This window comes from Euleptes europaea, chromosome 4, assembly GCF_029931775.1.
Source record: "Euleptes europaea isolate rEulEur1 chromosome 4, rEulEur1.hap1, whole genome shotgun sequence".
Lineage (NCBI taxonomy): Eukaryota > Metazoa > Chordata > Lepidosauria > Squamata > Sphaerodactylidae > Euleptes > Euleptes europaea.
This window is the reverse complement of record NC_079315.1, coordinates 4,022,998-4,047,392: the sequence shown is the minus strand read 5'-3', so window position 1 is coordinate 4,047,392 and position 24,395 is coordinate 4,022,998. Positions and strand designations below refer to the sequence as shown.

The 24,395-nt window shown below is 48.9% G+C and overlaps 1 protein-coding gene across 4 annotated transcripts in view; it reads left to right on the top strand.

Annotated features, from left to right (window-relative positions):
• The window catches only part of DNM2 (dynamin 2), an 80,201-nt gene extending 63,543 nt beyond the window's left edge, over window positions 1-16,658 (top strand). For all 4 annotated transcript variants that reach the window (XM_056847895.1, XM_056847891.1, XM_056847892.1 and 1 more), the window contains 7 exons: window positions 1,358-1,471; window positions 2,593-2,702; window positions 4,752-4,863; window positions 5,224-5,388; window positions 6,509-6,744; window positions 8,551-8,808; window positions 16,530-16,658. In XM_056847895.1, the coding sequence (XP_056703873.1) occupies window positions 1,358-1,471; window positions 2,593-2,702; window positions 4,752-4,863; window positions 5,224-5,388; window positions 6,509-6,744; window positions 8,551-8,808; window positions 16,530-16,599 (1,065 nt within the window). In that variant the 3' untranslated portion in view covers window positions 16,600-16,658. The remainder of the gene's footprint in view (window positions 1-1,357; window positions 1,472-2,592; window positions 2,703-4,751; window positions 4,864-5,223; window positions 5,389-6,508; window positions 6,745-8,550; window positions 8,809-16,529) is intronic.
• Window positions 16,659-24,395: the final 7,737 nt, after the last annotated feature.

The following is a 24,395-nucleotide window of genomic DNA, read 5'->3' as shown; positions in this document are numbered from 1 at the left end:
CAAGTGTTTGTCCAGTCTCTGCTTAAAGACTGCCAATGAGGAGGAACTCACCACCTCCATAGGTGGCCCATTCCACTGTTGAACAACTCTTACTGTAAAAATTTTTTTCCCTAATATCCAGCGGGTACCTCTCTGCACGCAATTTAAACCCGTTATTGCAAGTCCTACCCTCTGCTGCCAAACAGGAACGGCTCCCTGCCCTCCTCTAAGTGACGGCCCTTCAGATGCTTAAAGAGAGCAATCCTGTCCCCCCTCAACCTCCTCTTCTCCAGACTAAACATTCCCAACTTCCATAGCCTTTCCTCTTAGGGCTTTAAAATGGTTTCTGAGTGAAGGGATGTTGTTGCCCTGCATGTAATCCCAGATGTCCCCAAAAACAGTTTAGCCCTGGAGAAGAACCAGTATCAATGCTTTAACGGAGGAGTTCGTTTGCTCTCCACATGCACCATGTCTGTAGGTTGACATTCGGCTATAACATAAAGGAGCAAAAGCCCAGCGTGCATTTTCCTTGAATTGACTTTGCTACAATGAGTAGGGTTGTCTTCCCCGCCAGAAGCTTTTGTAATGAAATGGCATCATTTAATCAGGTGGGGAAAAAAAACCCAATATGTTAGCTTCTAGGACATCATTCTGATAACCTCACTTTGGCTCTCCTCCCTTCTTGTGTGTGAGTTGGCCTTGCCTCTGTAGGGTTGTCGACTCCAGGTTGGGAAAGTCCTGGAGATTTGAAGTTGAGCTTGGGGGACAACGGGAGAGACCACCCTCCGAAACAGCCATTTTCTCCAGAGGAACTGATCTCTGTCGCCTGGAGATCAGTTGTAATTCCAGAGACCTCCAGCCCAAACCTGGAGGTTGACAACCCTACTTCTGCGGCAATCATGGTCTGTGCACAGTTCCGCTTCATGCGGCCGCCCATTTCTGGATTTAACTCGTGCTTCGCCAGGTTTGAGATTCTAGAGTTGATTTGCAGTGAAACTAAATCCAGAAGTTCCACCTTGAGGAATTCTTACTGGCGAGACGTTTCCTCGCTTAATATCGGTGATCCTCCTTAACCGTGCGGCCCTGAGCCAAGGAACTCTCGGCCAGCATGTCCTGAACAATCTCAGTCCACAGGGTAAGAGTGCAGTGGTGTAGAGTTTCTAGTCCTTCCAAGTTTGTGGCACTGTGAGTTGGTACACTGGAAGGCCTTTCCTGTTAGTGGGAGCCTAGTCCTTTCCTGAAATGGCATACTGAACCTGCACAGAGTTAGAAGCCATCCCCCCTTCCGCTTTGGGTCCGTTCCCCAAGATAGCCTGTAACCTGTTCTGCCTTCCTCCCACCCTGCCACCCTCCCTTCCCGTTCCTTGATTTCCTCCAGGTGATCCGCCGGGGCTGGCTGACCATCAACAACATCAGCATCATGAAAGGCGGCTCCAAGGAGTATTGGTTCATCTTGACAGCAGAGAGCCTGTCTTGGTACAAGGACGAGGAGGTAGGTACAGGTGCGCGGCATCTTGCTGCGATGGGGAACGCTCGGGTTATGCCGTCGAAGCCAAGTATGCACGCTCCAGCATGCAACCAGGCATTCAGGGATGTGAATGCCGTCGCCTCTGAAATTGGTCATGGTACGTTGAACTGAATGTTCCATGAATTTGTGGCACGAGAGAGAGTAGCGTTTGAAGACCCCCGTCATAATATACACCCTCCCTTCACACTTGATCTTCAGAGATAATGTCGTTACTCTTGGTTCTTGTAGGTTATCCGGGCTGTATAACCGTGGTCTTGGAAAATACCAAGACCACGGTTACACAGCCCGGATAACCTACAAGAACCAATGAACTCTGACCGTGAAAGCCTTCGACAATAATGTCGTTACTCATTTGAAACTCATCTAAGCGGCTCGCTGGCTGAGGCCGACAAACCCATCCACTCCCACTCTGGGCTGGCGAGGCATGGCCCGGCCCAACCAAGTGACATTTATATCGTATCCAGCCCTCGTAACAAATGAGTGCAACACCCCTGATCTAAAAGAATGATTTTCTCAAAACGCTTGTGTATCAAATGAAGGACTTCGATCATCCATGGGGAGCTAATAGAACAAGTGGCCCGCTTTAAATATTTGGGAGTAACATTGAGTTATCTTGCTTGGAAAACTCAAATTTACTCGGCCACAAAAATTGCTAGAGTAAATATAAATGCTCTCCTGTTTTTTTTGTTACTCCAAAGGTGGGCAATATGTCCCTGCAGCTATGGAGGCTTTTAATGCCAAGGTGATCCCACAGGTTTTATTTCAGGCAGGTATTTTAATGAGTACAGTCACTGCGTGTGTAGATTATCTGCTTCTTTAGTTTCTCCATCGGATAGCAGGTGTACCCAGCCTGCATGAACAGCTTCCCTCAAAGCCCGGTAGCACAATCAGCGGAGTCTTGTGGGGAAGCATGAAGAGAAGTTTATACTGCAAGCTGGACCATTAACCAGACCTTTCTTGAACGCCACGCTAATACTTGAATGAGATTGCCTTACGAAGATTCTTTCTACTGGATTATTGGGCAGAACAGATCGAATACCCCTGACTTTGTGGTTTGTTTGTCTGTTTCTCCTGTGTTCTTACAGGAGAAAGAGAAGAAATACATGCTTCCTCTGGACAACCTGAAAATCAGAGATGTGGAGAAAGGGTTCATGTCCAACAAGCACGTCTTTGCCATCTTTAACACAGAACAAAGGTAAGACGTTGCCGCCAAGGTAGGACTGAGTAGCCCTGCCACCTTCTAGGGGACCCACATTTTCTTTATTTGTTTAAAACATTTGTATGCTGTTTTTCCGGGTCCGGGTCCGCAAGGTGGTGAACATAAAACAACATTAAAACATTTAAGCAATTAAAATAAGTTAAAATCAACAGTTCAATTAAAAAACATGTAAACAAACAACACTAGAAGGAGGGCCAATAGCCGTTGCTGGGAGTATGCCAGACGGAAGAAAAAGTCTTCATGTGATGACAAAAGACACCAGTAGAGGGAGACAGACAAATCACCCTGGGGAGAGAGTTACAAAGTTTTGGTGCCACGGCGGAGAAGGCCCTGTCTCCAGTTGCCACCCGGCTAGCTTCAGATGGCAGGGGAAACCGAAGCAGGACCACCAAAGTGTACTGGTAGGTTCATATGGGAGGGGGCCGTCCTTAAGGGTATGTCAGTCCCAGGCCATATGGGACTTTAAAAGTTAATGCCGGCGGCGCCTTGAACTGAGCCCAGAAATAAATTGGATGCCAGTGTAGATGGCAGAAGACTGGACTGATACAGTCCCTACAACCCACTGCACCCAACACTCCAGCCGTAGCGTGTGGAAAACCACAGTGGTCTCTTTGCCCCTGTCATCTAAATGAGCCAGCTAGGAAGGAGAATTCTGGTCTGGAGGAGGCGTTGGTCATCTAGTCTGTCTACAGATAGCATTCGTTTTTAATTATTTAAATGTATTCATTTAAATTTTTATTTAAATTTATTTCAATCTATTATTTAAATGTATTACTTTATTTATTTAAATTTATTTATTCGTGGGAAGTGATCCCTGCAAGCCCCGCCAGGGTCCCGTTGATTAGCACCTCTCGTAATCCTAGATTGTGTTGTGGCAACAAAAACTGCAGACGTTTAGAAAATAAAAGTCTGCATGGAATTCCCATTACAGTATTCTTTTTTCAAGGTCTGGAGTTTTTCCACCACCCCCTTACTGGAGAGCTAGTGTAATGTGGTGGTTTGGAGCGGTGGACTCTGACCTGGAGAGCCCGGTTTGATTCCCCACTCCTCCACATGAGCGTCGGAGGCTAATCCGGTGAACTGGATTTGTTTCCCTGCTCCTCCACACGAAGCCAGCTGGGTGTACCATGCCTTGAAGGAGGCTAGTCACACTCTCTCAGCCCCACCTACCTCCCAGGGTCTGGGAGGGGAGGGGAAGGGAAGGTGATTGTAAGCTGGTTTGATTCTTCCTTAAGTGGTAGAGAAAAGTCGGCATATAAAAACCAACTTGTCATCTTTTTAAAAAAATATTTTATTAAGATTTTTAGGGAAAAAACAAACAAACAAATACACATACATTCACACAGTTTATACTCCTTCGGGGAGTCTAGTTCATCTTACATTTGAAAACATCTTGTACATTGTCGTTATATTCTACATTTTGAGTACAAATTCCTTCTAAGTAAAAAAAATTAGATAGCAATCTATCTTTTTTGTTTAACATAATCAAAATAGCTTTCCCAATTCTGTTGGAATTCTTCAGTTGTCTTCTCTTTCAACATACTGGTCAATTCATCCATTTTTTGTTGCCTTTTGTCTAAGTCTGGAATATCTCCTTGTTTCCAAAATGTTGCCAATACTAATCTAGCCGCCGTTGTCAAATATCCAAACAGTTCTCCGGAGTTTCTGTCCAAATTATCAGGTTCAATTCCTAGTAACAAAATTTCCGGATTCAGTGGAAATTGGATTTTTAAAATTTTCTGCATTTCTTGATGAATTTGTATCCAAAATTTCTTAACTTTCTTGCATGTCCACCATAAATGAAATTAAGTTCCATCTTTATCTTTGCATTTCCAACACCGGCTATAATAAGACTCATTCATTTTTTTAATATCCGTTGATGTGATATACCATCTATAAAACTGTTTGTACCAGTTTTCACGGAGATTATGACTAGCCGTAAATTTAATTGACTTGTCTTCTTCAATGCAATCTGTGCCTTCTCTCGCTGTTCTCTCCCTCCTCCTCCGCCCACCCTTGGACTAGGAACGTGTATAAAGACCTCCGTCAGATTGAGCTCGCCTGCGACTCCCAGGAAGATGTGGACAGCTGGAAGGCCTCCTTCCTCCGAGCTGGTGTCTACCCTGAGAAAGACCAAGTAAGCACTCTCTTTCAATTACAAGTGGGGGACAGAGAGGCAGCGAGCACACGTGCACACAGGGAGAAAGAAAAGGAAGTCCGACATGCTGCAGAGGCTGTCTCCCGCTCCTGGATGGAGTGCTGTGTAAGATGAGGGGCTGTGGCTCACTGGTAGAGCATCTGTTTGGCGTGCAGAAGGTCCCAGGTTCAATCCCCGGCATCTCCTTTTAAAGGGACCAAGCAAGTAGGTGATGTGAAAGACCTCCGCCTGAGACCCTGCAAGTCTGAGTAGACAATACTGACTTTGATTCAGTATAAGGCAGCTTCACGTGTTCACATGTCCCTTCTCTGATCATACATCCTGCTTCTCTTTGTGCAGGTGGAGAATGAAGACGGGGCCCAGGAGAACACCTTTTCCATGGACCCTCAGTTAGAACGCCAAGTGGAAACTATCCGAAACCTTGTGGATTCATACGTTGGGATCATCAACAAGTCCATCCGGGACCTCATGCCAAAGACGATAATGCACCTAATGATAAACAATGTGAGCACCGCTTGGCGGAGGGACGGGTGGAGGGAGGAAGGCCTTCTGCTGCGTTGGCAGCCGATCCTGTCCGCCCGTCTCAGCGTCAAGGCTGAAGTTTGAGTCCAGAAGCATTTTAAAGACCAACACAATTTTCCAGTAGTATGAGCTTTTGTGAGCATGGTATCAGGCAAAGTGAGCTTCAGCTCTTGATCTTATACCCTGGAAGATTTTGTAGGTCTTTTAAGGTGCTGCTGGAGTCGAATTTTGTTCTTCTACTACAGACTAACATGGCTACCCGCCTGAAACTACCTCACGGTTGTTGCCAGTGCTCGGTATTCGAGGCCCTCCTGCTGATCTTGTTTCTTTTTGTGATCCAGCGTGATGTAATGGTTAAGAGCGACAGACTCTAATCTGAAGAACTGGGTTTGATTCCCCACTCTTCCGCATGAGTGCCGGACTCTGATCTGGAGAACCGGATTCGGTTCCCCACTCCTCTGCATGAGTGGCGGACGCCAATCTGGAGAACTGGGTTCAATTCCCCACTCCTCCACATGAGGCCTTCTGGGTGACCTTGGGGCAATCACAGTTCTCTCCAAACTCTCTCAGCCCCACCTATCTCACAAGGTGCCTGTTGTGGGCGGGGGAGGGAAGTCGATTGGAAGCCACTCTGAGACTCCTTAAAGGTAGAGAAAATTGGGGTATACAAACCAACTCTTCGGCCATTTATGCTTGGTAATTAGCATGTTCCTGGCTGAAGTGCCCTGCATATTTTTTTTTGAGTTTTTCACGCTGAACCGCCATTCAGGAAATGACTGCGAAGCCAGTGCATACCCGCTTTGCATTTCTTAAGAGCCCCTTTAATGTTACCTTTTGTGTTTGCTCTGCCCCCACCTTGAAGAATCCCCTCAAGGAAGCATGCAGACATCACAGCCGCACGTTACATATGCAAACATTAGCTATGCAAACGGCGGTTGGCTAATGGAAGGAACGAAGGAGCAGGCGGAATTTCTCCTTTTGCATCAGGACTGTGAATAGGCATTTTAAAGGTCGTGTTAAAAAAAAGAGCTTTGAGCGAGCATCAAAACCGACCCTGCATAAATGGCCTTCTTCTTCTCCCTGCTTCTGTGTGCCCCTCCAGACCAAGGACTTCATCCATTCGGAGCTGTTGGCCTACCTGTACTCTTCCGCAGACCAAAACAGCCTGATGGAGGAGTCCGCCGACCAGGCACAGCGTCGGGACGACATGCTGCGGATGTACCATGCCTTGAAGGAGGCGCTCCACATCATCGGGGACATTAGCACCAGCACTGTGTCCACCCCCGTTCCCCCGCCTGTGGACGACACGTGGCTGCAGTCAACGAGCAGTGGGCACAGGTAAGTTGAGGGGGGCAGGCAAGCCCTCCCCTTCAGGCGTTGCCTTTACGTTAAAAGTATGTGGCATTGTAATATCTAGATCTGAGTTCAGTAGTGTGTGTGTGTGTGTGTGTGTGCAGTCGCTTCCAACTCATGGCAACCCTATGAATCAAAGTCCTCTAAAACGTGCACTCTTTAACAGCCTTGCTCAGGTCTTGCAAACTGAGGGCCGTGGCTTCCTTGATAGAGTCAATCCATCTCTTGTTGGGTCTTCCCTCAACTTTTCCTAGCATGACTGTCTTTTCCAGTGGCTCTTGTCTTCTCATCATGTGTCCAAAGTACAACAGCCTCAGTTTAGTCATTTTAACTTCTAGGGTCAGTTCAGGCTTGATTTGATTTGTTCTGAATTTGTGGATGAGCTCGGGTTCAGCAATCATGTGTTGTGATCTCCCTTTTAAGCTTCTCTGTTTGAGGACCGCCATCCTTAGGTCAGCAACGGAATATGAGAACCAGTCCAGATCTCAAGTTGCAAGTGACAAAGAGTGTGATGTGTTCAGAATCTCTTCCTTCCTGAATCCCAGGAATAAATGGGGAGGTGGCGGATCTACTGTGAAACTAATGAAGCTTAAACTTCAGGGGCCCTAATCCCGGAGGAGCCCTGAAGCAACTTTGTTTTTAACGGGTGAATTTTTCAACAAAATTGATGGAGTGTTTAAAGGTGTTTGTTATTAAAGTAAGGCTATTAGTGATAGAATCATAAGCCAGTGGGTTGAAGCACTTAATACTGACCTTAGAATATGCTCTAATGCCCATTTCATTTGGCCCCAAAACGTCCCTGAAATTGGTCAAATTTCAAAATTCCCTTGGGGGCTTGCGGCGCCTGAACCCTTAGCTGTATGGGCTCGTTGAGGTCTCCCGAATCTATTCATAGCCTACATTTTGGCAGCTGGATCCTTGAATCCTTCGTTGGTGCACGGCTTAATAGTTCTATAGCTCAGCCCTTATGCTAGAGCCAATCGGAACCATAAAAAGACATCTGAATTCTCGATTCAGGCTGCGGTCGTCTCGCTTTTTACTTTTTAACACCAAAAATCAGATTGTCACCTCTTTATCCTAACGAGCCCCCTCTGGATGACCCTTCTACCTCTCGATTAGAGAACGAACCAATACAGCTGCCATAGAACAACCCCACTGAAGAAGATAACAGCGGTTACCCTGACCTCGTTGCTGGTGGGAGGGGGCTCGCTGTATGGCCCATTTTCAAGGACTCCACCCCCACCACCCTGTTCTCTGCCATTTGGGCCTCGAGGTCCTTGCAAGGGCAGCAGGGTCCTTTGGACCTTGTTGGATACTGCCCCTATTATTGCTGGTTGTGAAGGGGGCCCCTAAACAGTTCAAGCTTCAGGGTCCCAAAAATGTAGGTCCACCTCTGAAACGGGGGATCCATGTCTGGCCCAGCTCGGCACAGATTCAGCGATAAACTACGTCCAAGATCCCTGAGGACAGCTGCTTCTTAGTCTTGTAATCGTTCCTGTGATCAGTGTCCATCAACAGAGGTTCCCAGCAACATTGCTCTGTCCAGGGGCCACTTTTCCAAACTTGATTCTTTGGCAGGTGGCGATGCTGACATCTTGCCTCTTGGATTACAGCTCATATATTTGTTTTATTTTGAAGTTCCGGCCATCTTCCTGCACGTCGCAGCCGTCTTGGTGGTCCTTGAGAGGGCAGAGAGGCAGGGTATAAACTCCGTGAAATGAAACAAGTAAATTAAACAAGGCTTACTTTACCAAGTTCTGACGCTCCTTTTCCCCCCTCTCCCCTCTGCAGCCCAACACCCCAGCGCCGGCCCACTTCTACGGTGTTGCCCCCAGGGAGGCCCCCAGCGGTACGGGGCCCCATGCCGGGCCCCCCCTTGATTCCGATACCCGCAGTGGCCAGTGGCTCCAACTTCGTGGCACCGCCCATTCCTTCGCGACCTGGACCTCAAAGCTCCTTTGTGGTGAACAACGACCCCTTCTCGGCACCACCTCAGATTCCTTCGCGACCGGCACGTGTTCCGCCTGGCATCCCTCCAGGCGTGCCCAGGTATGATTGGTTCCGGCTCCCCTCCAGGCGCTGTGCTCAGCTGAGCCATGCAGGGTCTTGGTGTTGGCAGAGTACAAGTCACGCAGTGAAGTTAGCCAGCGTGGTGTAGTGGTTAAGAGCGGTGGACTCTAATCTGGTAAACCAGGTTGGTTTCCCCACTGTTCCACATGAGCGGCAGACTCTAATCTGGTGGACTGGGTTGGATTCCCCACTCCACATGAGCAGCGGACACTAATCTGGCGAACCAGGTTTGATTCCCCACTCCACATGAAGCCTGCTGGGTGACCTTGGGCTAGTCACAGTTCTCTCAGAACTCTCTCAGCCCCACTTGCCTCACAAGGTGTCTGTTGTGGGGAGAGAAGAAGAGTTGGTTTTATATGCTGATTTTCTCTACCACTTAAGAAAGAAACAAATTGGCTTATAATCACCTTCCCTTCCCCTCCCTACAACAGACACCCTGCGAGGTAGGTGGGGCCAAGAGAGCTCGAAGTGAGCTGTGACTAGCCCAAGGTCACCCAGCTGGCTTCACGTGTAGGAGTGAGGAAACCAACCCAGTTCACGAGATTAGCGTCCGCTGCTCATGTGGAGGAATGGGAAAGCAAATCCGGTTCTCCAGATTAGATTCCACTGCTCCAAACCACCACTCTTAACCACTACACCATGCTGGAAGGGAAGGAGATTGTAAGCTGTTTTGAGACTCCTTAAAGGTAGAGAAAATTGGTATAAAACCAACTCTTCTTCTTCAGCACTCTCTGATTAAAAGGTAAAGTACTGGGTCATTCCTGACCCATGGGGTGACGTCACATCCCAACGTTTCCTAGGCAGACTTTGCGGGGTGGTTTGCCAGTGCCTTCCCCAGTTGTCTTCCCTTTACCCCCAGCAGCAAACTGAGTACTACTTTTACCGACCTGGGAAGGATGGAAGGCTGAGTCCACCTTGAGCCGGTGACCTGAAACCTGCTTCTGTTGGGATCGAATTCAGGTTGTGGGCAGAGCTTTTGACTGCAGTACTGCAGCTGACCACTCTGGCCACGGGGCTCCCCACTCTCTGATTAAGGATTAGGTAAACGTTTATTTAAGGAACTACATAATAGAGAGTGAAGGGAGTATAAACAAGAATAATTATTGGCAAAAGATGCTTCTTTATTGTGGTGATTCTCCCTAGCCCGCCCGCCCCTCCAGAATGCCCTGACATCTGGTACTTCAATCAATAGTTATGATTTATTTCAGCAGACTAGACTAAAGAAGGAGGATGAGTTACAAGTCTAATAAATAAAATAAATTGTGTACAAATTCAAATTGAGGGCCAGCGTGGTGTGTAGTGGTTAAGAGTGGTGGTTTGGAGTGGTGGAGTCTGATCTGGAGAACCGGGTTTGATTCCCCACTCCTCCACATGAGCAGCAGAGGCTAATCTGGCAAACTGGATTTGTTTCCCCTCTCCAACACACAAAGTCAGCTGGGTGACTTCAGGCTAGTCACACTCTCTCAGCCCCACCTACCTCATAAGGTGCCTGTTGTGGGGAGGAAAAGGGAAAGTGATTATAAGCTGATTTGATTCTTCCTTAAGTGGTAGAGAAAGTTGGCATATAAAAATCAACTCCTCTTCTTCAAATTCTGAGGCATCTCAAGAGTTTGGATTTCCACTTCCTATTAAGGATATTTTCCAGCTCTTTTTTGGGGGGGGAGGGGGGAATTACAAACATATTAAAACTCAGCCATTCTGATTTCATCAAGCCTGACCTTCTGCCCAGATACTCTTTATCAAATTCCTGTAGAGCATACAAAATAGTGAGGGAAACTAATTAAGTCACAAGAAGCGTCACTTGATTGAAGATGCCTTTAATGAATGGCGTAGTGCAGAGAGAGAAAGATTTGCTTAGCTGTGAGATTAGCCGAAAATCATTCTGAAGAAGGCCTGAGAGAATGCTGGTAGAAACATACTCAGGATCACATAAACACGTGAAGCTGCCTTGTACTGAATCAGACCCTTGGCTCATCAAGGTATACTTCTGCTTATGCCTGTACAGGCTGTTTTAACTGTTTTATTATGTTTTTATTGTATAATTATATTTATGTGAGTCGTCCTGAGGCTGGTCTTGGCTGGGGAGGGCCGATTATAAATTTGATCAAATAAATAAATAAGGTCAGTCTTGTCCGCTCAGACTGGCAGCAGCTCTCCGGGGGTCTTGGACAGTGAAAGGTCTTTCACATCACCTCCTATGGACTCTGATCTGGAGAGCCAGGTTAGATTCTCCACTCCTCCACATGAGCGGCGGAGGATAATCTGGTGAACTGGATTTGTTTCCCTGCTCCTACACACGAAGCCAGCTGGCTGACCTTGGGCTAGTCACAGCTCTCTCAGCCCCACCTACCTCACAGGGTGTCTGTTGTGGGGAGGGGAAGGGAAGGTGACTGTAAACCGGTTGGATTCTCCCTTAAATGGTAGAGAAAGCCAGCATATAAAAACCAACTCTTCTTCTTCTTCTGCCTAATCCTTTTAATGAGAGATGCCGGGGATTGAACTTGGGACCTTCTGCATGCCAAGCAGATGCTCTATCACTGAGTCATGGACCCTCTCCAACCAGGGGGATCATTCTGCATTGGGAACATCCAAGAGCACCTTCCTCCCAAAAGGAGTCAGGGTAGCTCTGTGTCTGACAATGGTGGTTCTAAGCAAATCCAGCTCACCTCCCCCCAAACTACGCTGCTCCTACGAGGCAGCTGCGCCATGCCCCTTTGCATCTCGGCTCAGTCGCCTGCCAATATGTCGTCATCCTCGCCGAGAGAAAAGTCCTCCTTCATGTTCCTTGCCAGCCTCAGTTCCTTCTGAGCTTCAGGATTCCTGACTCAGCCCCTATAAGCCCAAGGCTTTCTAGCTGTAGTCTTTTCTAGTGATCTATATGTCTCTTTTGATTTTCAGCCTGCCCCTGAGCCCTTTAGGCAGCCCCAGTGGCTCCTTTAGGTACCTCCCATTTTTCTTGGCCATTGTGCCTTTAGTGATTCAGTCTTCCAGGAGCCTTTGTTTCTGGTAGAGTATCTAGCCGTGGAATCTTACATAGTGTTTATCGATGTTTACTGAAATCTTACAGTTGGAAGGGACCACCAGGGTCATCTAGTCCAACCCCCTGCACAATGCAGGAAATTCACAACTACCTCCCCCACACACCCCCAGTGACCCCTACTCCATGCCCAGAAGATGGCCAAGATGCCCTCCCTCTCATGATCTGCCTAAGGTCATAGAATCAGCATTGCTGACAGATGGCCATCTAGCCTCTGCTTAAAAACCTCAAGGGAAGGAGAGCTCACCACCTCCCAAGGAAGCCTGTTCCACTGAGGAACCGCTCTGTTAGAAAATCAGCTTTCCTGAAGTTCGAGGTACATGCTGGTTGTACTTAAACCTTGAGCTCTCCATAAGACCAAGAATTCCAGCGTTATGTGGTCGCTTTCCCAAAAAGTTCTCACTCCTTCCGCCTCATTTTGACCACCTTTTCTCTGTCCTTTAGGATCAAGTCCAGGATAGGCGATCCCCTCATTCCTCCTCCCAACTTCTGAAAGAGTGAGTTTGTCAGGAATTTATTGGAGATGCTTAGCCAAGTTAGAAATAATGCGAGCATGGCAACTGCCCTGATATATGTTGGGAGGTGAATTCCTGTTTCCTTGAACCATCTGTAATTCTAACCAGCGTACTGTCTCAATGGCTGTCTCTGTTATTTTCTCCCTTCGGATCTCCACAGGTCTACCATGTTCACTCTTGTGGATTTCTGGGCAGGTACATACCCTTATTTTTGGAAACATAGTACTGGCCTCCTCCTTTTAAGAGCCCTGTGGCACAGAGAGGTAAGCTGCAGTACTGCAGTCAAAAGCTCTGCTCACAACCTGAGTTCGATCCCAGTGGAAGTCAGTTTCAGGCAGCCGGCTCAAGGTTGACTCAGCCTTCCATCCTTCTGAGGTTGGTAAAATGAGTACCCAGCATGCTGAGGGTAAAGTGTAGATGACTGGGGAAGGCAATGGCAAACCACCCCGTAAACGTAGTCTGCCTAGGAAACGTCGGGATGTGACATCACCCAATGGGTCAGGAATGACCCAGTGCTTGCACAGGGGACTGACTACCTTTACCTATACCTCTGTTTATACAGCATCTATTCTTTTTGAACAAGGTGTCCCCTTAAATGGCTGTGTTCCAAAACGAGGGGGCATCCTACCATGTCTTAAAGCAATTGAATTCCTGCCTGCCTTCTTCTACTAGTTCAATCTCACCGTCTTTGTCTCTCAGGTGATGAGCGTTGTTGTGTTGACTCCGAAAGCCACTGATACGGTGCCTCCAGTGTCTCTTGTGCTTCCGTTGTTAGGTTCCTCAGGTGACCCTGAAGGTTCCTCCTGTAGTTCTTCCCCCTCTCAGGTCCCCCACCTTTAGTACCGGTCAACATGCTCACTCTTCAGGCTCATGTCTCCTTACCCCCCCCCCCACAGGATTTAGATTAAAGCCTCCTTGATCTGGTTTGCCAGACTTCTGCCAAATGCCTTCTCACTCGTCACAAGGTGTAGCCCAGCTGTTGCGAGCAGTCTTTTGTTAAGGAAGGTTGGGATGTGGTCCACGCAATGGACCTGTCTCAGTGAACGCCATCTGCATTGCCAGTCATCCACCAAGAGGCATTGTCTCTTCTCGTTTGATAGTCCTCTGCCTCTTACAGGGAAGAATTGACAGAAGCACAACTTGAGCCCCCAAGACCTTTCATCTTCTTCCCTAGAGAATCCTTGAGCCCCCGAGACCTTTCGTCTTCTTCCCTAGAGAATCCTTGAGCCCCCGAGACCTTTCTTCTTCTTCCCTAAAGAACCCTTGAGCCTTCGAGACCTTTCATTTTCTTCTCTAGAAAATCCTTGAGCTCCGGAGATCTTTCGTCTTCTTCCCTAGAGAATCCTTGAGCCTTCGAGACCTTTCATTTTCTTCTCTAGAGAATCCTTGAGCCCCGGGGATCTTTCGTCTTCTTCCCTAGAGAATCCTTGAGCCCTGGGGATGTTTTGTCTTCTTCCCTAGAGAATCCTTGAACCTTCGAGACCTTTCATTTTCTTCTCTAGAGAATGCTTGAGCCCCGGGGATCTTTCGTCTTCTTCCCTAGAGAATCCTTGAGCCCTGGGGATGTTTTGTCTTCTTCCCTAGAGAATCCTTGAGCCCCCGAGACCTTTCGTCTTCTTCTCTAGAGAATCCTTGAGCCCCGGGGACCTTTCGTCTTCTTCCCTAGAGAATCCTTGAGCCCTGGGGATGTTTTGTCTTCTTCCCTAGAGAATCCTTGAGCCCCCAAGACCTTTCATCTTCTTCCCCAGAGAATCCTTGAGCCCCAGGGAACTTTCGTCTGCTTCCCTAGAGAATCCTTGAGCCGCCAAGAATTTTCATCTTCTTCCCTACAGAACCCTTGAGCCCCCAAGACCTTTGGACTTCTTCCCTAGAGAATCCAGGAGCCCCAAAGACCTTTCGTCTTCTTCCCTAGAAAATACTTGAGCCCCAGGGATCTTTCATCTTCTTCCCTAGAGAACCCTTGAGCCCCCGAGACCTTTAGTCTTCTTCCCTAGAGAATCCTTGAGCCCCCGAGACCTTTCGTCTTCTTCCCTAGAGAATCCTTGAGCCCCCGAGACCTTTCGTATTCTTCCCTATGGAATCTCTGAGCCCCCGAGACCTTTCGTCTTCTTCCCTGAAGAATCCAATTGTTGTGATACACCCATAGCTGAGTTCTGCAGGGGTGGTTCGTTCCAACAGGGATGAGCAGAATGGATAATGATCAGTGAGCTTGATAGGTTTTGGCATCCCGTCCCTCATCTCCTGGATCCCAGTCACATGAACGCATGTTCAGCAGCTCTCCAGGGTCTCAGGCAGGGGTCTTTCACATCACCTCCTTGCCTAGTCCCTTTAACTGGAGATGCTGGGGATTGAACCTGGGACCTTCTGCATGCCAAGCAGATGCTCTACCACTGAGCCATGGCCTCCCCCCGAGTGAATGGTGCAGGAAGGCCTGGGTGGCAGGGCTGAAAGAGCAACTGTTCCAGTCCCAGGTGTATCAGAATATGTCGATGGAAAGTGGAAAAGAGCAAGGACGCGAAGAGCTTAGTAGATAAGGCCAAGAGTCTGGGCCAGATCTGGGAGAGACCAGGAAGCCGATACCAGGGTTTAAAAAGGTGGACTTAAGCAGATCACGAGAGGGAGGGCAGGAAGGGGTGCGCCGGTGCTTGGCTCTTGTGGCCCTTTTTTACATGCCAAGGGGAATGCCGATCAATGGCCACTTTGGAGTCGGGAAGGAATTTTCCTCCAGGCCAGATTGGCCAGCAATCCTGTAGGGGTTCTTTTATGGCCATCTTCTGGGCATGGAGTTGGGGGGCACTGGGGGTGTGCGTGGGGAGGGAAGGTAGTTGTGAATTTCCTGCATTGTGCAGGGGGTTGGACTAGATGGCTCTGGAGATCCCTTCCAGTTCTGTGATTCTAGGGGGGAAGGACCGCTAGAGCTGAATGATTTTGACTTCTGAGGTGAGGTAGATGGAGGGGAGGATCCAAGCGGAGGTGACTTCGGTAGTTGGAGGGAGAGAAGGTCAAAGCAGGAACCCAGAGTTTTTGCCGGGGACTGTGGGGGTCAGAGGAAGGGCTGTATTTCCCCTCAGTGTTGTAAAGGAAGTAGCGAGACTGAATATAGCGAGCAAAAGAAATTAGGGGTCGGAGGAACTTCGTGCCTGCTCTGCAGGGAGGACAAAGGCCTGGTCAAATGAGTATGGGAGAGTATTCCCCACTCCTCCACTCGAGCGGCGGACTCTAATCTGGAGAACCGGGTTGGATCCCCCACTCCTCCACAGGAAGCCTGCTGGGTGACCTTAGGCCAGTCACAGTTCTCTCCAAACACTCTCAGCCCCACCTACCTCACAAGGTGTCTGTTGTGGGGGGTGGGCAGGAAAGGCGATTGTAAGCTGCTTTGAGATGTCTTAAAAGGTAGAGAAAATCAGGTTATAAAAACCAACTCTTCTTCTATATGAGGCAAAGGGCTTGGGAAGAAAGAGGAGAGCAGTTCAGCCTCGGACACTTTCCAGTCAGCATGACTGAGAGGGCAGGGAGACATCAGTAGAAATATCAGACTTGACAATTGAAGATGTGGGGCTGTAGGGCAGGAGAAGATTCAAGGGTGTAAAATGGATACTAGTCGTGATGCATACCTCTTCTCTCCAGTTTCAGAGGAGCAGGCCTATTATATTAGGTGCCGTGGAAGACAGGCAGGATGCTGCCGCCACAGTCGTCTTGTTTGGGGGCTTCCTAGAGGCACCTTGTTGGCCACCGTGTGAACAGACTGATGGACCTGATGGACCTTGGCCTGATCCAGCAGGGCTGGACCTGATGGACCTTGGCCTGATCCAGCAGGGCTTTTCTTAGGTTCTTAAGGGTGGAGAGGCTGCACTGTGTAGAGGAGTCCTGAATGCCATTGGGTGGTGTGGAGAGAGGGGGAAATTGGGGTGGGGTTGGGGAGAGCATCTCCAGAGGAAACTGTGAATTAGCAATTAGGAAGCAGCTAGAGGACCACTGAGGGTGTGAAAGCAGTAAAGAAGTCACCCAGGTGAAGTCTCATTGGGGGGGCAGGAGTGTGTTCTTCTCACTGGGTTGACCTGCCGGCTTTTATGGATCCCTGACGTCTTGCCTGTTTGATTCTCCTTCCCCACTGTTCATTTCCTTCTTCTCTTCTGTTCTCTCTGCAGCCGGAGACCCCCCGCCGCCCCGAACCGGCCTACCATTATCCGACCAGCCGAGCCCTCCTTATTAGATTAACCACAAACGTCCTGGGGAGCCGTTGCTTGCTAACCATCTCGTGGAAAGAACTCACGCCTAATCTCTCATGTGAAAGAGGCTGAGGCCCACATCCCTCCCCTCTTCTCTCTCCCCCTCTCCCCCAGCAGTCACAGCCACGGCGTTGGCAGCCCCGGGATGGACGGGCGCTGTCAGTCTGTGGTCTGTCGAGAGCCCCGGGAGGCTGAGCATTCCTTGTCGTGGTTTCCCTCTCTGTCCCTCAAATCTCTGGGTCTCGGCTGGGAGGGATTTGATAACCGGAACCTTCTCTGGAGAAGGGGGGGTGGAGTGGTGGCAGCTTCTTCGCCATCCTCTTGGGGGGCTACACCGAACCCGATCCACATGAGAACATGGAGGATTCCGCTTTGTGGAGTTGTTTTGCACTTTGTTAAAATATATATATATATATAGAAAGGAACTCCCCCCATCGGGTGATTGCCTGTGAACGCGTGAGAGTAAAGAGGTAAATTTTTCCAACTGTCCCTCGTAGGTTGAGCACATAGAAATCTCCTTTTCCCATTTTCGTTGACTGGACTGTTCCCCCCCCCCCCCCCCGGCTCTGGATTTTGTCCTCCTGTATATAAGATCTCTCCCTTAGATCGGCCTTCCTTTCTCTCCCCCCCATCCTTAAATTTCATTTCAAAATTAGACCAGTTTCCATTTTTATAGCTTGGAAGGGGGAAAAAATGAAATGATGATAAAAATGAAATGATGAACTGCAAATAATAACTTGCTACTAAATCCAGTTTGCTAAACTTCCACAAGAATGCCCCAAGCAAAGAGCCTTTGGGTATCACGATAACCTTCAGGTTGTGCCATCTTCCCCCCTCCCCCCCGCCAGTAACCATAGACTTAGCTCTCAGCACGCCAGTCGCTTGGCTGTCCATCCATAGCAGCAGCGAAGCAGGGTCCCAGGACCTGGCTTCAGGGACACGTTGGAGTCCTTACAGGTGGTAATACCCCACCGACCTATTTCCTGATGTATGGGGCTGTGACCACTTGTAAACCTGTCTTGTACGGAGAAGCCACGAGAGTCTTCTTTGTGGATGGCGGGGAGTCTTTCCCAACCGAACCGGAAGGGGGACTTTGTCCCCCCACCAAGAAAGACCCTCGGACCCTCCTTCCTCAACGGAGCAGCCGTGTCCTCCCTCGAGGCCGCGGTAGGGTCCCTGCAGCCAACAGAAATAGGCCCTAGGCATTAACCCACGGGTGGGGCTTTGGCCCAGCGGGAGAGTCTGAGCTGCGGCTTCGTTGCTCAAGCCCGGAGCGTTTGTGGAGCCACACAAAAACCCTCCTCGATAGGACTCGCCCACCGCTCGGCGCTCTCTGGGCTACGGTTGTATATATTTCTTCCTAAAAGACAAACTGTATTAATACTTGTATAAATTCTAGGGTGTTTTTTTTTTTTAAGAGAAGTGAAGTCCCAGTCCCCTCCCACCCCACCCCACCCCCGGTCAGGGATACCTCAGGAGAGATGTCTGGAACAGCAACGCGCCCACACCACCTGCCTTAAGCGTTTCCTTTTCCGGTGGCCTCTTCTCTCTTCCTGCTCGGCCGGGAGTCGCAGCCGCTCGCTGGACACCCTGGAGCGGGCCGAGGCCTTCCACAGATGGAGACTAACTGTGCCTTTTTTCTACTTGGAATTCCGCACCGTCTGCCCTCTCCGCCTAACCAGCGTTGCCTTCCCGTAAAAGGCCCCCTCTGGGCCTTCAAGGTCTCCAGCCCTTGCTTCGCCGGACAGCTGGCGGTTGCTTGGTCGGCCAGACTTGAGCTCCAAATCGTTTTTTGCTGATTTGCTTCCTGTTCTTACCCGGGGGGAAGGGGGCAATAAGATCCTTCTCTCCCCTCATCTTCAGATGAGAAAAGCCCCCTCCCCACGCTGTTTGACATAAGTGCCTCCATTTCTGTATACTATTAATAAACTAAATAAAGGGAAATTCTGCTGGTGGAAGGTCTCTGCCATCTTGTGCTGCTGGGGTCGTTTTATTTTTCCACCGCTGGATTTCTAGGGTGTAACTGGAGAAATTCTAGCTCAGGGCACGATTACCTTCCTCGGAATCTGAAGACTGGCATGTTAACTGGAGCCGAAGGTAGGTGCCCCAGAACTTACTCATAGAGTTGGAAGGGACCGCCAGGGTCATCTAGTCCAACCCCCTGCACAATGCAGGGCATTCACAACTACCTCCTTCCCCCACATCCCCAGCGACCGCTACTCCATTCACGGAAGATGGCCAAGATGCCCTCCCTCCCATGATCTGCTTAAGGTCATAGAATCAGCATTGCTGACAGATGGCCATCAGATGGCTTAAAAACGTCCAGGGAAGGAGAGCCCACCACCTCCCGAGGAAGCCTGTTCCACTGAGGAACCACTCTTGACTGTTGGAAAATTCTTCCTGATGTCTAGCCGGAAACTCTTCTGATTTAATTTCAACCCGTTGGTTCTGGGTCCGACCTTCTGGGGCAACAGAAAACAACTCAGCACCCTCCTCTATATGACAGCCCTTCAAGTACTTGAAGATGGTTCTCAGATCCCCTTCTCAGTCTTCTCCTCTCCAGGCTGAACATACCCAGCTCCTTCAACCTTTCCTCATAGGACTTGGTCTCCAGGCCCCCTCACCATCTTTGTTGCCCTCCTGGACACGACCCAGCTTGTCGTCTACATCTTTCCTAAATTGCGGTGCCCAAAACTGAACACAGTACTCTTGCTGCAGTTCTAATCTGAACGGGAGGTAGTGGCTTATCAGTCAGGCCAGTTTTGGGGGAATTTGACCGCTCTTAAAACCACGGTCGGTTTTATCTTTTGAGCATAGAGCGTAGGCTAAGTCACCTGTGGAAGCACGTACGGGGGCTTAGCCAGTGTCTGTAGCTCCCCTGCCCCCGTACTGGGATGCTTTACTTTGGTATATGTCTGGATAAGAATTTCCTTTATGGCACCTCTGGGCTTTCAGACAAACCCCAAAATACAAAAGCATGTGGCTAAGGGACAATGCTCATAGATTTAATTGTGTACCAACATTACAACTACCTATGTATACTGGAACTACCTATATATACTGACTGGAATACATCCAAAGTAACAATACACAATAATTATGCTGGCATGGAATCAAGAGTCCATTTACAATCCTTGAGCTTGTTCTTCCATGTGTCGTGGGTATTTCAACAATGCTAAAGCAGTAGATAAGTTAGTGAATAAAGTTATAAATAATCTAATCAGTATCTGTAGAAAAATGGCTATAAATAATCTCTTCAGTACTAGACGGGTTGCCGGCTCCTAGAATCATAGTTGGAAGGGACCACCCAGGTCATCTAGTCCAACCCCCTGCACAATGCAGGAAATTCACAACTACCTCCCCCCCACTCCCCCAGTGACCCCTACCCCATGCCCAGAAGATGGCCAGGGTGCCCTCCCTCTCATGATCTGCCTAAGATTATAGAATCAGCATTGCTGACAGATGGCCATCTAGCCTCAGCTTAAAAATCTGCAGGGTAGGAGCATTTACCACTTCCCGAGGAAGCCTGTTCCACTGAGCCTGTTCCTGATCCCGTTTCGTAAAAGTCTTCTTCAGAACTTCACATCAGTCTATACAATCAAATACGAAACCTCATACGGTGATGCATCGAATAATCATAAAAGTTAACGGACAATATCAAACTTCACACTGGCTTTATTTGTCCAAAATGATTCATAATCTGATATCCATCTTCACTGTTACCCGCTCTCAGGGTCATTATATAATTACAGATTCTGTCAGCTGCATACCTTTAACCACTTGAAAAACTCCTAAAGTGCCAGTAAGCCCTAACACTCCTTCACACAAAAGCATTTAGGTCAGCCAAGCTGATGTGGAGATGGTTTCTCCTGGGCGGGGAGGAATCAGGGTTACAAGCTGAGCTGAAATCTTTCGTTGCCTCTACACCAGGAGGTCCCCGGCCTTTTCGAGCCTGTGGGATACCCTTGGATTTGTCTCAGGGTGGTGGACGCAACCACAACATGGCTACTGCAGGAGGCGAAGCCACATACAGGGGAGGAGGATCATCTGTCTTCTGTGCAGTCCCGCCGCGGAGAAAGCTTTCTAGCTCAACAGGACTGAAAAGGCGCTTCTCCCCTTGGCGCGCGGTTTTCCACCAAAATCGATGTGCGCCGAGGGGAGAATGCCATTTTCCATCAGTTCTTCCTTCACCACTGATCAGAGGGCATCTCTAGCCTAGTTTGTGGATTTTTCTTCCTTGTCTTTTGGCACTGTTCTTTGGCCTTTGTAGCTTTGAGACATGACACAGCAGTGTTTACTAAAAAGAAAAGTGTGCCCAGTGTGGCGCTAAAATGACACACACCAATGAATGTTCCTTGTGTCTGCTGTGTCGGTGAGTCCCACAACCTTGGGGTGTGCCTCCACTGTCAACAGTTGAGAGCCAACGTGGTGAAGTGGTTAAGAGTTGTGGTTTGGAGTGATGGACGCTAATCTGGAGAACCGGGTTTGATTCCCCACTCCACATTCCTAGAAGTACCCAGAAGTGCAGGGGTAGCTCTAGGAATTGCCAGAAACTCTATGGTAAAATTATCAGAGTTTCTGGCAATTGCTAGAGCTACACTTATCACTTCCGGGTAGCTCTAGGAATTGTCAGGAACTCTTTGGCCAGGACTTTCAGGAAGTAGCTGAGCCCTTGCTTAAAAAAAAATATATCCAGGATAATCGTGCCCCCATCCTTTGGTCCTAGTTTCCACCCGCTGACCAGCTGAGTGTCAGTGGGTAATGGCTTTAATTGGCTGGCGCTCTTCCACCATAAATGGGCAAATGGGAATCCTAAGAGGAGATCCAAAGAAAACCTTCAGCAGACAGAATGGGATCCTGCCCTCAGGTGAGCAGCCCATTAGGCAGTTCTGGAGCACAACGACTGAGCAGATGCTTCCCTGAAGAGCAAGAATGTACCGCATGATTCAAGCACATTCAGAGAATTAAATGCAGCTTTATAGAGGCTTTTAGGGACCAGACATCAACTGAAAAAATCCAACCTTCATCTCCATTATGGGGAAAACGAGGCACACACTACACAAGATGGCATCAGAGCCGTCTCTTGAAATGTACGTTTATTTATTTAGAAAGTTCATACGCCACCTCTCCAGAGACCTGCTCAAGGGGGTTCACAAAATTCAAAGACAATAAGATCATCAAAACAATCAGCATAAAGTTATCAAAATTGGAAAAAAAGCCATTAAAACCAGCATTAAAGCAGCCTGAACTTGGTATCTATAAAACAGCCCTCAGGCTTGAAGTAGACTTAAAAAAAGCTTTAAAAAGATGGAATAATGATTGAATGGCTGGGTGGAAAGTGAAATGCTGTGGCCCCAAAGCAGGGGCTAAGTTAGCCTTCAAGGGCAAGTGCCACCACTGGAAAAGCCCCGTCTCTGGTTGCCATCCACTTGACTTCTGTAGGCAGGAGCACAGAGAGCAAGGACTGGGGAAGAATCACACAGAAAGCAAGGGTGTGAATCAAAGTACCAAAGGAGTGCTGACCCTCTGCTTTCCCACACTACCTTCTCAAAGCAATTTTGTCCTTTTTTTTTTTTTTTTGCCATCACGTTGCAGCCGAGTTATGGCGAACCAATTGGATTTTCAAGGCAAGGGATGCTATGGGGTGGTTTGCCATTGAAGAAGAAGAGCTGGTTTTTCTATGTTGTCTTTCTGTACCACTTAAGGAAGAAACAAACCGGCTTACAGTCGCCTTCCCTTTCTCCTCCCCACAACAGACACCCTGTGAGGTAGGTGGGGCGGAGAGAGCTGTGACTAGCCCAAGGTCACCCAGCTGGCTTCATGTGCAAGAGTGGGGAAACCAATCCAGTTCACCAGATTAGCATCCCCACCACTCATGTGGAGGAGGAATCGAACCCAGTTCTCCAGAGTCCACCGCTCCAAACCGCCGCTCTTAACCACTACATCAAGGAAGTTCAAGGGTCCTAGAAGAAGAAGAGTTGGTCTTTATATGCTGACTTTCTCTACTGGCTTACAATCATCTTCCCTTCCCCTCCCCACGACAGACACCCTGTGACATAGGTGAGGCTGAGAGAGCTCTAAGAGAACCAAAAAGATTTTCAATGCGAGGGATGCTCAGGGGTGGTTTGCCATTGAAGAAGAGTTGGTTTTTATATGCCGACTTTCTCTCCCACTTAAGGAAGATTCAAACCAGCTTAAAATCACCTTCCCCTCCCCACAACAGACACCTGGTGAGGTAGGTGGGCTGACTGACTAGCCCAAGGTCACCCAGCAGGCTCTATGTGTACGAGTGGGGAAACCAACCCAGTTCACCAGATTAGCCTCCGCCGCTCATATGGAGGAGCAGGGAATCAAACCCGGTTCTCCAGATTAGAGTCCACTGCTCCAAACCACCGCTCTTAACCACTACGCCACGCTGCTGCTATCATTACCTACCTCTGCGTAGCACCCCTGGACTTCCTTGATGGGTCTCCTACCTGCCCAAATACTAGCCAGGGCTGACTCTGCTTAGCTTCCGAGATCTGACAATCTCGGGCTAGCCTAGGATTTCTAAGTCAAGTCTTCTTTTTGGGCTACTTAGGGGGGAAAGGATCTTGGAGGCTAATCTGCAGAGATGCTGCAGCGAGGGGGGTTCAGCACGTACTAGTTTTACACATGGGTTGGGGCTGGCTGGCATCAAAAGTCAGGGTCCAGCATCGTGAGCTGTGGTTAGGCTCAGCTGACACCATACATTTAAATTCTGCTAGGTCCAAAAAAGAGCGTTGGGCTTTGTAAAAGATAAAGGTAAGTCCCCTTGCCTAGTCCCTTTAACTGGATGTGCCGAGGAGTGAACCTGGGACCTTCTGCATGCCAAGTGGATGCTCTGTCTCTGAGCCACAGTTCCACCCTAGACGTTAACACTTTACCCCCACCAAGCTAGGGACTCAGCCTTCCATCCTTCTGAGGTCGGTAAAACGAGCCAACTTCGAGCAGGACCTGCCCACAAAAAGTGTAGATTTAACCAGACTGCTTCGCCAACTGACATGTAGAGCCCTTGAGAACACGGACAGGGGTCTGGCAATTCTCGCTGCCTAACACTGAGACAGATGGGCCTTCCAAAGGCAAAAGACCAGAGTTTTCACAGTCTCCTGCTAGACAGCAGCGCTGGCTTGAAAGGACGCACGCTCCACACACAAGCATGCCAGCCTTCCCCCAGGCTCAGCAGAGCACTGAAAACCTCTCTGACAACCCCTTGAACAGACACAGCAAATCAGAGGCAGTTGCGCTTACTCAGGTAATCGTTCCTGGGGGGAAAGGGGCATCAAGAAGGCCAAAGAGAAAAAAGAATCCCCTGGAGAGTTCTCATCATGCCTGGATGCGATGTGTCGACCTCTCAGGGCGAGAAGCATTTCAAGAGAAAAAGGGCAGGCCCAGGCTGGCAGTTCCTGCTAAGGCACACATGGTCAAAATCGGATGCAGAGTGTCCAAGATTAAGACTTAGGGGATCATCGGTGTTTAAAGCCATAGTCCGCACCTACACCCTGAGAATACTGAAATGTCCAAGGCACAGAAATCAATGCCTGCTCTTGTTTCCTGGCAGCTGCCTCCGTTTCTTCCACTTCTTCCTGCCTGGCTGTCCAATTCTCTCCAGGATCAGAGGAGCATGCCTATTATACTAGGTGCTGTGGAACAGGCAGGATAATGCTGCTGCAGTCGTCTTGCTTGTGGGCTTCCTGGAGGCACCTGGTTGGCCACTGTGTGGACAGACTGCTGGATTTGATGGACCTTGTTCTGATCCAGCAGGGC